Below are 18152 nucleotides of genomic sequence, written 5' to 3' on the forward strand. Positions count from 1 at the left end.
ATCAACACGAAGCCTCTGTTCGTGCTTCTCGTTCAGCAGCGTCAGAATTAGCCTTTCATGCCATTAACGAAAAACATACTTTTTTATTTAACGAGGCCAAAATACTTAACGTTCAACGTAATTATACACGACTATTAATTGCAGAAACCGTTGAAATTAAATTACACGAGAATTCTGTTAATGTTCGGCGGCCATATTTGATCTCCGATGCGTGGACCTTTACGCGCATGCGCGAAGACACATAATCACTATTTAAGTTGCAGGTTTAGCCTGATTCGGTAATTTTCATTCCTGTGATCACGACAGTCGGTCGAAAAGCATTGTCAGCTTCAGGAAGGAAAATCGTTTTGAATATTTTCGTTAGATTCTTTTAATTGCGTTAATTTGAATTTTAATGGTTTTGAATTGATTTTGAATTGTGTTAAATTGATTATTTAATTATTTATATTTTACTTTAATTATTTATATTTTACTTTAATGTACCGGTAAGTTGTCGATTTTTTCGTCTTTTCCGTTTTAATTTCTGGAGGGTATCATACGGAAGTGTTCCACGTACTATATTGAGGTAAACTCCTCTTATTAATTTACTAATTTAAAACAGTAAAAAAGATAAGCAATCAATAACAATGAACACGGGAAACACAAATTGCATAAGTGAGACATGTTTACGAAGCTTAAAAAACAGTAATGAAAAGAAGATTCTGAAAATTTATTTACGTTTTTTGTATGATTGAAGATTTCATGGAAGGGGAAACACCTTTCACCATAATAACGTAAAAACCCACACAATTCCAGCTACCAGTATTATCGCAAATGCAGTAAGATAGAGTTTTACTACTCGTTTATAATTAGATTGCACTAACAATAAACCGGGAACTGCAAATTGTTTTTATTTTTTTTATGACCTACAGAAATGTGCTCCTCTGCTAACACTATCACGCCTCATGAAATTTCTGTTCAAACAGAAAAATGTGAGCTCATCAAAACATGAGTCAGCCTACAATATCACGTGTTATCTTGTGAATAAAGTGAATGACAACAGTGTGTCTCTGACCAATATAACTACAGTAAATGGGAAATATAGATCTCACACATTTGACGTATGACATTTTTTTAAGCTTCATAAATTTGTATGTATTGCTGCACAGGTTGCTACGTTCAGCTTGGTGCCAGGTTTTGCATTCACCTGGTGTTACTCACAGATGAAATTGTGCATGAGCCAATGTGAAAATCACGTTATACTCGCATTGTTCCCTAATATATTAATCATGTTGGAGAAAATTCACATTGCAAAAATGCACGTTATAGTAGAACTGACTGTATTATTGTTGTTGTTGCTGCTGCTGCTGAATCCCTTATTACATATTTGTTGGTTACATAAATACCATAAAGCAGGTCTATGACAAATCATATTTGATCAATATAGTTGTTTCATTTGTTTCCTAAGCAGGATCAAGGCATTACAGTTTACTGCAATAACAGGAAATTCTGGGCCACATGAAAAATTCTCAAGTGGAACCCCATGCTTTTTAACAACCATAAGAAAACCAAACATTAAGCCTTTTCTCCTCCCTGCTGGTATGGTGGTAGACCTGGTGATGCAGTAGTTTTGCATTTGCTTTCTGTTCCCTTTTGTTTTGTAATTCTTAAGGTTTCATGATAACTGATGAGAACGTATGGTGCACTGCTGTAGAGGGGAATAATACAGTGAGCAGGAATGAGCACAGCAAAGAAAAAAGATGGGAATTCAGGGAAAAGTAAGTTCTCAGATTCAGTCAATCCGGGATGTCCCTACATTACTTCAGCTCTATGATAACTATAGACCAACAGCAAGTTAGTGCACCCCCCCCCCATAAGAAAAAGCCCATGATTATTCTGCCACAGAAAGGAAAATCTCTCTCTCTCTTTCAGGCGACTTGGGGATTGGTCCATCAGTGCTTGTCTCCTGCCTGGGAGGAAAGGCATCACACTGATAAGAAATTTCATTGTCTTTGGTTTTAGAAGCAACATGAGTTGTCCCAAGGACCACTTCAAGACTATATGCTTGGGTCATTTGTTTTATAACAATTTAAATAGCTGTTTAATTTTTTTCAGTTATAACAATTTTTTTTCACTGATTTATATAGTAATTTCATCTATGAACAAACTGCTTTTTATCTATGCAATATCTTGAAAGAGTCAACAACTGAAATTGGTGTACCTACCTACGTACATACATATCATTCTCCAATTGGTTTCAATTTCAGCAAAGATCACTGTAATTGATCTATGAACAGTAGAATTATTGATAAACTGATTCTACTACTGATCTTAAAATAAACCTAAGCTTCAATCTTCATTTCTGCAAATCAATGAATCTCATGCTTAGATCAATTAATCATGTCAGTAGAAACTTCTGTTATTGTTCTTTGTGGCACTTATATAGCTAAAAGACATAACAAAGATAATATTCAGTCAATTACTTATCCATGTCTTTATATCAACCACAATATGCTTTTGTTACAGAAGATGAGTGGGGGGGGGGGGATTTATCATAAATTTTTTGATTGCAGTACATTATTAATATGCACACAGTTTGCATAACACTATGATTTGCTGGCACTTTAACCAGTTATAGACTGTCAGAATTTTAATCCTGCTGGCATTCTGAAAAAGTGAATTCAAAATATCTGGAATTTCAAAATTGAAATTACATATGGTCATGCTGTTCTATGTAATAGTGAAGTAATCACTGATGTGGTAGGGACTTCCATGAAACTTACAACTGCAATTGAAAATAAACACTACTAAGTTCATATATAACTAGGAATGTTTTATTCTTTCTTTTATATTATTTGCATTCATATTTATAAAACATTTCATACTGGACCCTTGGTTAGGAATATTACATCACTGTTTCTATGAGAAAATTACTTTCAGTTTTGACTTGTGCCAAATTTTCTAGTAACATATGCTTGGGAACATAGTCTTAGGACTACTACATTAAAAATGACAGCTTTTCCGGAAATTCCCAGGATGAAGTAATTTATGCAGTTTTGTGTAACTGATTTTCTAACTAATAATTTATACCTAAACAGTTTTAAATAAAAGTTTATATTATTGAGAAATTATTGAGGGCTGCACCAAAAGCAACATATATATATTATTTTCTTTATATATAAGTAATATTTCCTTGTAAAAGAACTAGGATGAAGAAATTTATGTAGTTTTGTGTAACTGATTTTTAAACTAATAATTCATACATAAACAGTTTCAAATAAAAGTTTATATTATTGAGAAATTACTGAGGGCTGCACCAAAAGCAACATATTATTATTTTCTTTATACATAAGTAACATTTCCTTGTAAAAGAAGACTGTCTGATAAATTTTTACCTCTACACAATTCTGTGCATAAATTCCAACATAGGAATGTGGTTCCATTCCTAGATGAACAAGACCAGATCCAAATTTCTTCACTCGTATTAGCAACTAAAATTAAAATTTTGACTCTTTGTACATCAATACAGAATGACACCTAATTGATTTATATATTAAAAAATAATAATAAATAAATAAATATATGCATATATATAAATATATAGAATGCAAAGAAGCCTTATGCTACTCTTTGCTTTTGTTACTCCCAGGCCTTCAGGCATGAAAGACAATACTACAATATATATATATGTGCTATGCTGCAATAAAGATTCATTCATTCACATAGAGAGTGATTCTGAAAGGTCTGGCTAAAGTTGGGATGTAAGTTTAGTCACTAAAAAACAATGACAAAAAGTTCATATAAACGTAGGTCCAGAAGCAGTTCCTTATCAAGTTGCATCCCACTTTGCTTCTCTGGTGGTAATATTATCAGCAGTCCTATTCAATTGATTTTCATTTCACCTCAATGCAGATTCTTGTGGGTATGGTATGTTCACTGTTTAAATGCTGAAATGGTAGATATGCATTAAATGTATGGCAGGGAAGCCAGTTGTCTCTATTGGGAAACATTTCCAAAATGACAGTGACCCAACAAGAAAATGTTTGAGGCCACTGTTCGTCATCCTAGAGAAAATGGATCATTTGAGCACTTGAGGATTAGAGAGGACTACCCATGCACCTGAGTTAGAAGAATGAATTCTGAATGAGACCGAAGAAAATCTTGAAACCAGTACAAGGCTAATGGCAGAGATCAATGTTTCATAGATGATCTGACAGGGTCTTAACAAGTGCAGACCCTCACACCAAATGATTTCCAACTAGCAATGTGCAATGACAAGAAAATCCTCATGGAATTTGTTCAATCTTGGCATCAACAAACAGGCAGTATCACTGGAGATTATTTGATTGGAGCTCATATACTAACACACAGACTTGGCAGCAACATTTACACAGATTTTATGAAAACCATCTGCTTGTGTTGCTCAAAGGTATGCCATTACGGATGACAGAATGTATATGGTTGATATGTGATGGGCTCCCTCACATTTCCCTCACATTTTTACCACTCACAAATTTCTCAACACCTATTAATCTTACCATTAAGCCAGATCAAGGTGAGTCAACTGAATGGCCTCCATACTCACGAGATTTGAATCCCATGAATTTTTGTGTGTGGAAGACATGTGAAAGCACTATTCAATTTCAGCCAGCAAAAAAGAAAGTTCCTTCTAGTACACCATGGCTAGCCATCAAATAAACCAGAAGTGGTAATTTTGAGTGTGTTTGACAGTCATTGTGAATACGTACTAACACCAACATTGTAACTGCTACTCAAGGAGGCCATTTTGAACATCTGTAGAACACCAAATGCCTTCGATATCTTTATGATAGTGCTTTCCAGTGGTGATGTGTGGCACGGGCCATACACCACCATATGGTGGTTCTGGGTATGAGGGTATCCACATATTGTACAAGATTTTTCAGCTGCGGCGAATGCTAGGATTTTATTTATATTTAACTGTTTTATTGATTTAATTGTTATATTAAATTATTTTCTATAAGTAGCTTTATAATCCTAGCCAAATTCCTTGGTTTATTTTGAATTTAGATAGCTATTTTGAAAGTTAATACTTAGTGTTCGTAGATTTTACCATTTGTAACTTGCCGCCATTGTTATACAATACGGAATAGCGTAACGTTTAATGTAAGGTTGATAGCATAAGGTTTAACATAAAACTAGACAGCAAAATACATAGCACTGTATTAGAAATCTGTTAGCTTAGTTTAGTATTATCAATTAATCAATTAAAAATTTAATAATCTTATTAAATTTCATTGTTAATTAAATTGTACTTAAATGGAATTATGACCCAGCCAAGAGCAGCAAAGCAACGAGCACAGAGTAGCTGTACTACTGTGGCTCGGTGGAGAACCGAAGGGGGCGATTCTCCAATGCATCACAGCCTAAAAAAATGTGCGGAATGTGAAAGGTTGGCAGATCTGTCTAGAACAGGACATGTTGATGCATGTAAATTCTATACAGTGGGATCAACTGAAGATGTTTAAAACAGGGAATTCTAAATGGTAAGCCTTCAAGGAATTAATCTTGGAAACTACTAGGCTTTTCATACCAACTAAGAAACACTCTTCAAGATTTAGACCTAAATGAATGTCAGATGAACTAATAGGGCTCGTGGCAGAGAAGAAAAATGTGTGAGATGCACATAAATTATCAGGTGACACAGAAGCCTATGGCAGATATAAGATAGTCTGTAATAAAATCACAAAGGAGGTTAGGCAAGCGTAGACTGATTACAAGAAATCCTTGGCAAAGGATGCAAAGAAAACAACAAAGATTTCTTTACTTATGTAAACTTTAGAAGGAAGTGGATGAATCGTTTGTTTGTTTGTTTGTTATTTGGTTTTTAGGAGCATTAGCAACTAAGGCCATATTGCTTCCGGATATGCGGTGGTCATTCTCTGACCTTTCCGCATCCTCCGTATTTGGTGGTCACGGGCTCGAACCCCGGTCTAATCAAGAAGCGTGTGCTGTGCACTGCTGCTCCTGCCCACCCAGCTACGGAGGCGCCAGTGGATGAATCAGAGTAATCCACTTGATGTTGGTGGTTTGACTGTTGATGATCCTGCTCAGATAGCTGACAAACTGAATGAGTATTTTGCATCTACATTCACACATGAGAAGTTATTCAAGGAGGAGAATGCCAGAAGCTTATCAAACTCTAACAGGGAGCTAAGTGATTTTGTAATAATGGAGAGCAAAGTGGGGAAGAAATTGTTGAAGTTAAACATAAAAAATGCACCTGGGGTGTATGGAATCTATCCAGTTATATTGAAGGAGGCAGCTAGGGAAATTAGCAAACCCTTAGCCATAATTATGAGAGCATTCTTAGAGTCAGGGTAGGTCCCCGTGGACTGGAGATGTGGAAATGTAACCCAATGCCCAAAGGGGATTCGAAGCAGGAAACAAATAATTATAGACCTGTTAGTTTAACTTCTGTTCTGGGGAAAATAATGGAGTCACTGGTTAAGGAAGTGATGGAGGATCGAGGCTCACCTGGACAAGACTGCAGTAATAGTTCAGACACAGCATGGGACTGTTAAGGGGAAGTTTTGTCTGTCCAATTTGATTAGATAGTATGATGTGGTCACAAAGGAACTGGATGCAAAAAATAATTTTGATATAATATACTTGGATTTCAGAAAAGCTTTTGATACTGTTGCACATGGAAGACTGCTTTACAAATTGGAAAAGTATGGCATTAAGGCCAAGTTGCTGCAATGGATAAAGGGATGATGGTTGAGTGGGAGACGGCAGAGAGTGGTAATAAATGGACACTGCTCTAAGTGTACTAATGTTATTAGTGGAGTCCCCCAGGGTTCGGTGCTGGGCCCATTGTTATTTTGTGTATTTATCAATGATATCGATGAAGGTATATATCAGGCTTAATGTCGAAGTTTGCAGATGATACAAAAGTTGGCAGTGTTGTTAATGACTGTAAAGACAGTATCCTACTGCAACAGGATCTAGAAAAATTAGGCAGATGGGTTGAGAAGTGGCAACTAAAGTTTAACATTGAGGTGGAGAATGAAAAAGACCTGGGGGGTAATTGTGCAGTCTGATATGAAGTTCTCTGAGCAGTGCAGATGGGCTGCCAGAGCAGGTCATGGAGCTTTGTCAATGATATATAGGAATTTTGCTAGCAGAGACAAGGAGGTGATTATCCCCTTGTATGAAGCAATGGTCAGGCCACGCCTTGAGTACTGCGTACAGGTCTGGAGGCCTCATTTTAGGAAGGATGTAGTGTTGCTAGAACGAGTACAGAGAAGTGCAACAAGATTGGTGAGAGGAACAAATGGGTGACTTTACTAAAGAGTTGCTAGAACGAATACAGAGAAGGGCAGCAAGATTGGTGAGAGGAACAAAGGGGGTGTGCTTACAAAGAGAGGCTTAAATTCTGCAAGTTGGAGCATCTGGAGACTAGGCACCTGCTAGGTGATCTGATAAGGCCTTGAATGGTTTGAGAAGGCTCAACGCTGATGGTATACTTCTACTTGCTCAGATTAAGAACTTGAGGAGGCGTAGATTCAAACTGAGGAAAGGCAGTTGTAGAATAGATGTGTGGAAGTTTGCCTTTAGCCAGCAGGTAGTTGATTGCTGGAACAGACTTCTATCTGTTGTTGTGGAAGTTGATAGATTAAATAAATTTAAGGCTGAACTAGACAAACATTTGGAATGACCAGATGGATGAAATGGGAAGATTTTTTTTTTTTTTAATTCTTATTTTTCTTATTATTCTTATATTTTTTTATTTTTTCAGCTGATGCTATATAAGCTTGCTTTCTTGCATCATATGCCAATGCTAATATGTTACTGATAAAGTTGCTCTCCAACGTCCATATGTACTAAGAAATGGTGGACCAGCATCCTTAGGAGGCTCTGTCAGGTCAACATCCCAACCAGCTTATACAAAATCATACAATCATAACTAACCTACAGAAAGATTACTGTTGCGGCAAAGTTTCAGCGCTTTACCAGACAAGTTTCAAGGGGCTGCCCTCGGGGCTCTGTCCTGGGACCATTCTTCTGGTCCATTGTCCTGGACGAGTTCCTTGGGATGGACCTCGAGCAAACCTACTCTATGGCATTTTCTGATCACCTCATCCTGATAGTCCATGCTGAGACTAGGGCACAGCTGGAATCCAGATCCAATCATGCAATCAGAAAACTACAGGACTGGACTGCTTTACATCGAATCCCCTATCCGGAGAAAAGACAAAGTCAATCCTGTTGAAGGGAAACCTTGCAGATTTCGAGACCTCCATCAATCAAGATCGCAAACAGACCAATCAGGCTCTACTCTGAGATTAAATACCTCGGAAACTTGATAGATGCAAAGCTAACATTTTTTCCCCACTTGTAGTACCTAGCCTCTAAGATAAGGAAGTACACAGCCATGATTACACGCATCAGCCGGGCAGACTGGGGGCTTAAACAGAGGGCCCTCTCTCTCTCATCTACAGAGTCATCTTCCTTCCCATAGTTTGTTATGGTGCAGCTGTGTGATGTCACAGAGTTATCTTTGACAGAAATCACAGAAAACTGGATTCTATCCAATGCTCTATGCTTTTAACCATCACAAGGGCATGCTGCAACATAAGCACCCCTGTTCTCCAGGTCCTGACTGGCTGTATGCCCCTCCCTCCACCTTGAAGTCATCAAGAGCAGCCTACATCATAAACTCAGAAAAGGGATCCCTTGCACAGTTGCTGGCATTCAGCTTGATGTGGCAAATGACCCAAAACATGAAAAGGGAAGGATAGCAGACAAACTACATGAAATATGACAAGATCACTGGGATTCGACAACAAAAGGTGCTGTTACCAAAAAATTTATTCCAACAATGACATACCCAAAGCCTCCTCCCGGGTTTGCTCCAGGTCTCAAGTCACTTTCCTGCTTACGAGGCATGGCCAATTTAGACATAAATTAACCATGCTTGGAATTGAAGAAAACCCATTCTGCTTCTGTGGCCATGAGGAAAACTGGGAACATGTCATGTACCTCTGCCCACTGTACGACGACTACTGGACTAGATTATTCATGAAGATACAAGAAAATTCTCAAAATTCTGAGCACCTTTTTCTCACGGAAGAAAACTTCTATATAGCTCTCACTGAGTTCGCCCAAGATGTATTCCAGAGAAGGCATTCTACCCACTTGAGGCACACATTACCAATTCCAGGAAAACCCAACTGATGACACTACCTCTTCACACTTTTCTTTTTTCTTTTTTTTTGCACCTGAATACCTTTGGGTTGGTCAGGTGCAGCTGAAATCTGACTTTCCAGATGTGATATGCTAACATGGTGCTCTCCTTTGCAGACCTCTCTTGTTCTGCAAACTGTCTTCCTTACCCTGGCAATAGGTGGGCTCTCAATGCCAGGGGTGATTCCCACTTCTCCTTCTCACCTCTCTGCTCCACTGGAGGATACCTTCCTTCCTCATCCTCCTCCTTGTTCCCACTTTGATACCACTTCTTGTACTATCTTCCCCACTCAATCTCACCATTTTTTTTTTTTTTTTGTTCTCTGTCAGGAAGCTCAGGCTACCCCTGATGGAGCGTAGCCAGAGTACTGTGGAAGCCTGGTAATGTGGAGTCCCACTAGGGACCCTACAGCTAAGAAGCCAGAACATTACAACAGAACCCAACACAAAACTTTTCACATACAACAGAACTGTGTAAAAGCTTTTTCTGGCTTTTACAGAGTTCTGTATACATCACAAGAGTACTGATGGTGCAGATGTGGGAAACCACAGGTGGCACCTTACTCAAACACTATGCCACTATGTCCATATGTTACTGTTTGGTGTGGGTTCACAGCAAACGCTGTAACTGTACCAATCTTCTTTGAGAAGGTCTGAGCACGATTCCAAAATGTGTGCCATTATGTAGTAGACGTTACTGTCATGTCTCCTGCATTTCGAGAGAGTGTGTGCTTGGAGACAATTGTTTCATGCAAGTTGGAGTTTAACCAAACATTTTCCAGCTGGAAAATAGTTTTGTCAAACATATTTAGTTTCTGCTTGACTTGAAGGAGAGCACCACAAATTTTTTCATTTGTATTGTGTCACAGGGAATGTTGGCATATTGTCAACATTCCCCATGACATAATACAGGCAACAAATGACCGTACTATACTGCACTTTTTTTGTGTGTGTGTGTGGGGTGGGGGGCAGCTCCTAGAACAAAAGGTCATTTCCACCTCGTTGCTCTGTTCAGTTTCACAGACTCTGTCAATATAAGGCCAGTGTGTGTTGTGTAAAAAAAAAAAAAATATTTCATCCAGCATGGGAATATCCCATGCTGGATGAAGATAGATGAAAAAGAAGGCAGGAGAGAAAAAAAAAAGTTTTTAATCCCACACAGGAGTTTTTCACCCCACGTGGGAGAAAGTGACAGGAAAGAAAAGGGAAAAAAAAAAAAAAAAGTTAAATTCTGAAACATGTTCGAGGAAAGGAAGAGAGCATCGGCCAGAATGCTAGCAGACATGATCATAGAGAGGACAAAAAAAAAAAAAAAAAAAAAAGTTTTTCATCCTGCTGAAGGATTTTCATTTATCCCACACAGGATGGATAGAGAAAGACTATCGGGAGAGTACCAGAACTACGCCAGGTCAGGGAACATTCCCCCACATCCACAGCAGAGCACGAGAAGAGGAGGAGAGAGAGAGAGAGAGAGAGAGAGAGAGAGAGAGAGAGAGAGAGAGAGAGAGAGAGAAAGAAAAAACCTCATTTCTTCCCGTGCAAGATGAAAGAAGTAGTGAGTTAGTATTAGTATTAGAAATGGCCGCATGGTGCAAGAAAGCCTATGGCTTATGCTCCACCAGCCAAAAAAAAAAAAAATAAATAAATAAAAATCCAAACAAAACAATGATAAAAACAAAAAAAAATAATAAATAATAACAATTAATAAAAAAAAAGGAAATTAAACCTATCATCCTATGCGCTTCCCTTACCCGAAAGTACTATCCAGATGACCTTTGAATTTCCCCAAACTGTCGGCCTCTACCACCCATGAAGGCAACTTATTCCAGTAATATATAACTCGCTGGCTAAAATAAAACTTCCTGCAGTCCAATCTAAACATTTCCCCCGTAACTTTAATTTATGTCCCCTAGTTCTAGCATCATTTATAATCTTGAAAATTTTGTCCTCATTCATTTTACTGATGCCTTTCAGAGCCTTAAACACCTCAATCAAATCTCCTCTAAAGGTGTCTAGTTTCCAAACTCTGCAACTCACATATTCGAAGTCTTTCTTCATAAGGACGCCCTTTTGCTGATCTCACCAGGCGAGTTACCCGTCTTTGCACTCTTTCAAAAAGCTCGATGTCTTTCTTTAGGTGCGGTCTCCATACTTGAACACAGTATTCCACGTGTGGTCTAACATAAGCCTTATATATGGGATTATCACGTCCCTATCTCTACTTGCAAAAGTTCGATAGATCATCGATAGGACACCATGGGCCTTCCTTGCAACCTGTTTACAATGCTCAGAGAATTTCATGTCTGACCGTATCGTAACACCCAAGTCCCTTTCCTGCAGTACTGGGTTTAGTTGAACTCCACAAGTGAATAAGTTACTTTGGGATTACTGTTTCCCAGGTGTAATACCTTACACTTTGTTGGATTAAAGCATAGCTGCCATTTTTCTGACCATTCCCGAAGTCTATCTAGGTCTCTCTGAAGAAGCTCAGCTTGACAGTGATCATTAACTACTCTACCAATTTTAACATCATCTGCAAATTTAGACATCACGCCCTCTATCCCTTCATCAATGTCGTTTATGAAATTAAAAACAACAGTGGTCCTAATACTGATCCTTGGGGAACCCCACTTCTTACATCAACCCAATCTGAGGAATAGCCATTTATCACAACCCTCTGCCTCCTGCCCTGAAGCCATCCTTCTATCCATCTAAGGATTTTCCCAGTGATTCCAACCTGTTCCAGCTTATAAAGCAACCGCTCATGTGGGACTGAGTCAAAAGCTTTGCTGAAATCTAAATAAACAATGTCGAAATTATTCCCTAAATCCAGCTCGTGAGTGACCCTTTCGAAATAGCGAACCAGATTTGTTAAACATGATTTTCCCTTTACAAAACCATGCTGAGTGTCCTTGAGAATTTCAATTCGATCCAAATAATCCTGAATTCCACCCTTGATCATTGCCTCCATGATTTTCCCTACTACTGAAGTCAGACTGACAGGTCGATATTTTCCAACTTCACTTTTAGAGTCACCCTTATGTATGGGAGATACATTTGCACTTTTCCAATCCAAGGGAATCTCCCCAGAGTCTAGTAATGCTCGCATAATTAGCCTCAACTCAATGGTTCAATGCACTCGCTTGCCGCCTCCCTTAAGATTATAGGGTATATTCCATGAACTCCAGGAGCCTTACTGGTCTGTAGGCTTACTGGTCTGTAGCCTTACTGGTCTGTAGGCTCGAAAGTTTTTTCATTAAATAATCTTGCGAAATTTCAATATCATTAATTACATATTTTTTAACTTTGCTCCCACAATTTCCCATTGCCACAAAAGGCTTTTCATTTGTAAATATCAATGCAAAATAATTGTTGAGTTCATCTGCAACGGCAGCTGGTGTATTTAATACTATCCCCTTTCCCTTACGTAAAGGTCCGATCTGGTTTGTCCTGCTCTTCTTGGCATTTATATATGTGAAGAATTCCTTATCCCCTCTGTTTGCTAGTGATTTCTCATAAACTGCCTTTGCCTGTCAAACCTTTTCTGTGGCTCTATTACAGATCATCTTGCAGCTGTTATAGGCTTCAGTACTTATTGCTCTGTAACCTTTCCATGCCACCTTTTTCTGCTCAAGTAATGTGGCAACTTCACTATTCATCCAACTTGGAACCCTCCTCGTGGAGTATTTTTTTAATGGTATATATATGCATTCAAGGCATCTGTGATTAATGTTTTAAAAGCGTACCACAGTTCAAACGTATTTATTTTTTGCACGATATCTACCCAGTTAATAGAGGCCATGTAGTACCTTAAGGCATCGTAATTTCTTTTTCTGAAATTAAAACCCATTCCTTTGCCTTTTACTTCTGCTACCTCTCTCGTCATCATCCACCGTAGAACTCCGTGATTACTTCCTGCTATTGGTTCCTCTACTATCAGCCCTGTTATGTCATCTGATTCATGTGTGATGATGAGGTCTAGGATATTCTTCTCTCTAGTACTTTCCCTGACATGTTGATGCAAATAACAGTCATCTAGTTGATTTAAAAATTTTGTTCCCCATGTCGAGTTTCCTTCCCAAAGAGTTGGCGCTAAGCCAAGCAGCCACTAGTTTATTGATTGCAGAAACTGCTAGGATGATCCTCTTTCTACGCTTGAATACTTCTGCTGCAAAGTGCTTTGTTATTTTGTTATTTGGTTTTTAGGAGCATTAGCAACTAAGGCCATATTGCTCCGGGGATATGCGATGGTCATTCCCTGACCTTTCCGCATCCTCCATATTTGGTGGTCACGGGCTCGAACCCCGGTCTAATCAAGAAGCGTGTGCTAAGCACTGCTGCTCCTGCCCACCAGGCTACGGAGCCGCAAAGTGCTGTAGTGCACCTAAGTTCTTTTGGGATTGTACCAGGAGTTCTACTTGGTCAGGAGAACATCCCAAAATTGCTGCCTGGAGTTGTTGTCTATGTTCCCCATAGTTAGTACATTCAAAGAGTAGATGTGCCCAACTCTCGACAGACCCATAGAAACAGAGATCGGTATTTAGCAGACCTAGTTGGTGGAATTTCTGGTTGAGGGACCCATGTCCAGTGTAACCAGAAAGGAGGTCTCCATGCTGAGGGAGAACCACTTGTTGACCGCTTTGCTGGTTGCGAATGTGACATCTGGTATAAATGTTCTTGTAACAAGTCCTTTTGTGGTCATGTCCCATCTAATCTGCCAGACATTGATGGCAACGAGCCCTTTCCTGTTTGGTATCACTGTCCAGGTTGAGTTGGATATCCAGTATTTCAGTTGGGATTATTTTCTTCGGGTAAGTCCTCTATAGATGAGGAAGAGATCCAGGGGAATGTATCCAGATATTACTTACAATGCTGCTGTGACACTGTTCAAAAAACACAATGGGTAGAAAGAATGATTCTTTGGATGGAGTTAAGCCTCTCTTTGATTTTGCAATTGGTTGCTCGGTGAAACCATGCACCTGCAGCATAGGTGGTGATAGGTAAGAAAATTGCTTTATAGTATAACTTCAGAGTACGCTTAGAGAGACCCCAATTGCATCTGGAGATGCTGACAATTGAGGCAGAGAATTTTCTGATTTTGGAATATAAATGTTGCTGTTTGTTTGTTAGGAGCATTAGCAACTAAGGCCATATTGCTCTGGGGATATGCGGTGGTCATTCCCTGACCTTTCCGCATCCTCCGTATTTGGTGGTCACAGGCTCGAACCCCAGTTTAATCAAGACGCATGTGCTATGCACTGCTGCTCCTGCCCACCTGGCTACGGAGGCACCTGTAAATGTTGCAAGTGTGGTAAGAAGGATAGCCAGTGATCAATGACAATCCCAAGGACCCTGGTCTTTGTTGGGTGGACGGCGATTCTATCAACTGTGCTGCCCACGAGGGCCTGTCTTGGGGAACCACTGTTCCCTTCAGTTACAGTAAAACAACAGAAATATATAGGAGAAGCATATATAACATGGAGAAGCATTTATTAATGGCGTAAACAACTCACTATGGCATATGACAGAGAATCACCCTTCAATTCCCTACATTTGCATTACACATTTTTAACACTGCACAGTAAACAGAGTAATGACATAACTGTACTTCTTTGTGAAGAAACTCACAGAAAAAAAACTAACAACCATCACCAGTTCACATCACTCTTATTGATATTATATATGTATATGTGCAACTTCAATTATGTAGCTGAGCAGTTCCTTGTTACCTATTTATATGCAATACTGTAAACTGATTTTTCAGCAAACAACACCTCACTGGAATCACGGGATCACTATAAGAAACTGAGAATATTTTAAGTACATGCAGTATTCCTTTTTAATATTTTAAGTACATGCAGTATTCCTTTTTAATATTTTAAGTACATGCAGTATTCCTTTTTAATATTTTTACGTAAACATTGTATTGTTTTTTAAGAATTATGTACAGAAAAAACACTGTCATCAGTTATGACAAACTAAATTATCTCAATAGTATTAGAATGACTAAATAAAAAATAAAATAAAAATAATCCCTAATCATTCATAATTTTTCTATTGCCAAAAAAAAGTGGCCATCCAATTCCACTTTGAACTTTATCAAACTCTTTGACTTGAAAGGTAATTTATTCCAATGATCTACAACATGCTGCATAAAGGCAAACTTTACAACAACCCAGACTTCTGTTATTTCCTAAGATTTCATATTTGTGCCTCTGATTTTCATCTCTCCCACCACTGAGAATACACCTGTCTTGTTCATTTACTGATCCTTTCATGGTTTTATCAATAAAATGTAAAGGGAATATATACTTTAATATTTCACATCTTTTATTGATTACGTATTATGTAAAAAATTAGGTAAATTTTAGTTTGCCTATAATGTGCATTAAAGTAGTCCCACCAACGTTCACAGTATATCAAGGTTGCAATGTGTATTATCAGTAATGCATTATACCTTCATGGGGCTAAAGGCAAAATAGAATTTGGGGCCCCATCTATACCTTCATGGGACCCAAGGCAAAATGGAATTTGGGGTCCCATCTAAAGAAAAAACTAATAAAGAACATTTTCAATTTCATTTTATTGTGACAACAAAATAAACAAATTATATGATATAAGAACTAAATATAAAATTTCATCAGTATTAGAAGTTGTATACTATTTTTGAAAAAAAAAAAAAAACATAATTTTCAAATTAATCTTCAAGTAAAGTTCACTGACCTTGGGTGGCAGAAAGTTCAGTTTCTGATAAACATACTTAAAAATATTAGTAAAAACAGCAATGAGTTTTTTAAACAGTGATTTTGGGTCCCCCTCCCCCTCCTCTGATCGGGGCACTAGGTAAATGCCTTTTTTGCCTATAGAGTAATGTGCCATTGTGTATTATGTAAAACTATGTGAAGTGTAAAAGTTACCCTTCACATATGCAAAAAGGGAAAGCACTCATAGCATCAAAGCTGCTGAATTATTCAAAAATATATGAAAATATTACAGTAAGAAGAAGACACATAACAATCATGGAAAAAATTTGGGGCATCAAACTTCACATTAATTCTATGTATACCACAGGATATCTGCATGTGTGTGTGTATATATATATATATATATATATATATACAGATATCCTGTACACACATATATATATATATATATAATATTGGTGTGTAGATACACCATAGACAACTCTTAAGAAACTACAAAGTAGTTGTTGTAGGCATCATTTGTTCTTTCTTATATTGTGCTCTGCCTTCACGACGAGTTGCCATGATATTGCACTACCTCGAATAAGTAACGCTTCACTAATAGAGAAGACTATTGTTACTTATTCTCAGTGAGTACCACCACCCAGACATGTTTCAAGGCTATTGGCCTATCATCAGTGGGTGAGCAGGTACCCTGGTATTGCACCCATGACGACCCAGTTGTAAAGATAATCACACAATATGAGAGATGCCAAAAGGTATATATGACAATATTTAATATAACTAAATGCACAAGGCATAATACATTAAGAGTTTAATATCTTGAAACATGTCTGGGTGGTGGTACTCACTCAGAATAAGTAACAATAGTCTTGTGAAGCGTTACTTATTCGAGGTAGTGCAATATCATGGCAACTCGTCATGAAGGCAGAGCACAATATAAGAAAGAGCAAATGATGCCTACTGATTGATTTAGATTTTATTGGCGCATTAGCAGCTTTGACTATAATGCGCCAAGACCAGTATGATGCCTACAGCAACTACTTTGTAGTTTCTTAAGAGTTGTCTATGGTGTATCTACACACTGATATTATATAGATATTAAACTCTTAATGTATTATGCCTTGTGCATTTAGTTATTTTAAATATATATATATATATATATATATATACAGATATTTAGTATATATATATAACTATATGTATGTACTAAATACAAAATATATATGTACTAAATACAAAATATATATGTACTAAATACAAAAATTTATGTATGTTGTCTGTAACAGTATAATGGGGTTACAGTTTGTCAATCAGTCAAAGAGGTCTGGATCAGAATCCTGTTGGGGGGGGGGGGGGGGTGGAAAATTTTTAATGGTTTCTTTAATTGAGGCCATAGTTAGCTAGTAATAAGGTAGTTAACAAATTGTAGTTAGCTAATAATAGGGTTTCCCTACAAGTTATTTCAGTTTTTTAACCTGTGTGCTACATATAAATCAGCTAGTGACCACACTATGTACAGACATAATATATGATAAACATCACATGAACTAGTACACTATGACTAAAGTAGTCAATGTGTCAAAAAATTCCTAAACAAACAACATACACTGGTGTTCAAAGAAAGTGAACCATCGATCTGATATCGATGGTTCAACTGTTAATGATCCTGCTCAGGTAGCTAACAAACCAAATGAATATTTTGCATCCACATTCACACAAGTTATTCAGCGAGGGGAATGCCAGAGGTGCATTCAACTCTGGCAGTAAGCTAGATAATCTTTAATAACTGAGAGTAAAGTGGAGGAGAAATTGTTGAAGATAAACAAAAGAAAGGCACCTGGGGTGGATGGGATCTATTCAGTTATATTAAAGGAGGCAGCAAAGGAAGTAAGCAAACCCTTAGCCATAATTATGAGAGCTTCTTTGGACTCAGGGGAGGTACCCATAGACTGGAGATGTGCAAATGTGACCCCGATTCACAAAGGAGGATCAAAGGCTGACACAAGTAATTATAGACCTGTGAGTTTAACTTCTGTTCCAGGAAAATTAATGGAGGCACTGGTTAAAGACGCACTGCAGGATCATCTAGACAAGACTTCAGTTATAGCTCGGACACAGCATGGTTTTGTTAAGGGAAAGTCTTGCCTGACCAATCTGATTGGATACTATGATGCAGTCACAAAAGAACTGGATGCAGGGAATAACTTGGATCTTAGAAAGGCTTGTGTAGCATTGGAG

The 18152-nt window shown here is 38.0% G+C and overlaps 1 protein-coding gene across 1 annotated transcript in view; it reads right to left on the reverse strand.

Moving 5' to 3' along the window:
- The window catches only part of LOC150081652 (long-chain-fatty-acid--CoA ligase 1-like), a 216281-nt gene that overhangs the window by 154990 nt on the left and 43139 nt on the right, over positions 1 to 18152 (reverse strand). Inside the window, exon 5 of the mRNA XM_090379515.1 lies at positions 3375 to 3470. Coding sequence (XP_090235641.1) covers positions 3375 to 3470 — 96 coding nt within the window. The remainder of the gene's footprint in view (positions 1 to 3374; positions 3471 to 18152) is intronic.

This window comes from Mastigoproctus giganteus, chromosome 8 (assembly GCF_048544385.1).
Source record: "Mastigoproctus giganteus isolate SK-2022 chromosome 8, ASM4854438v1, whole genome shotgun sequence".
NCBI lineage: Eukaryota > Metazoa > Arthropoda > Arachnida > Uropygi > Thelyphonidae > Mastigoproctus > Mastigoproctus giganteus.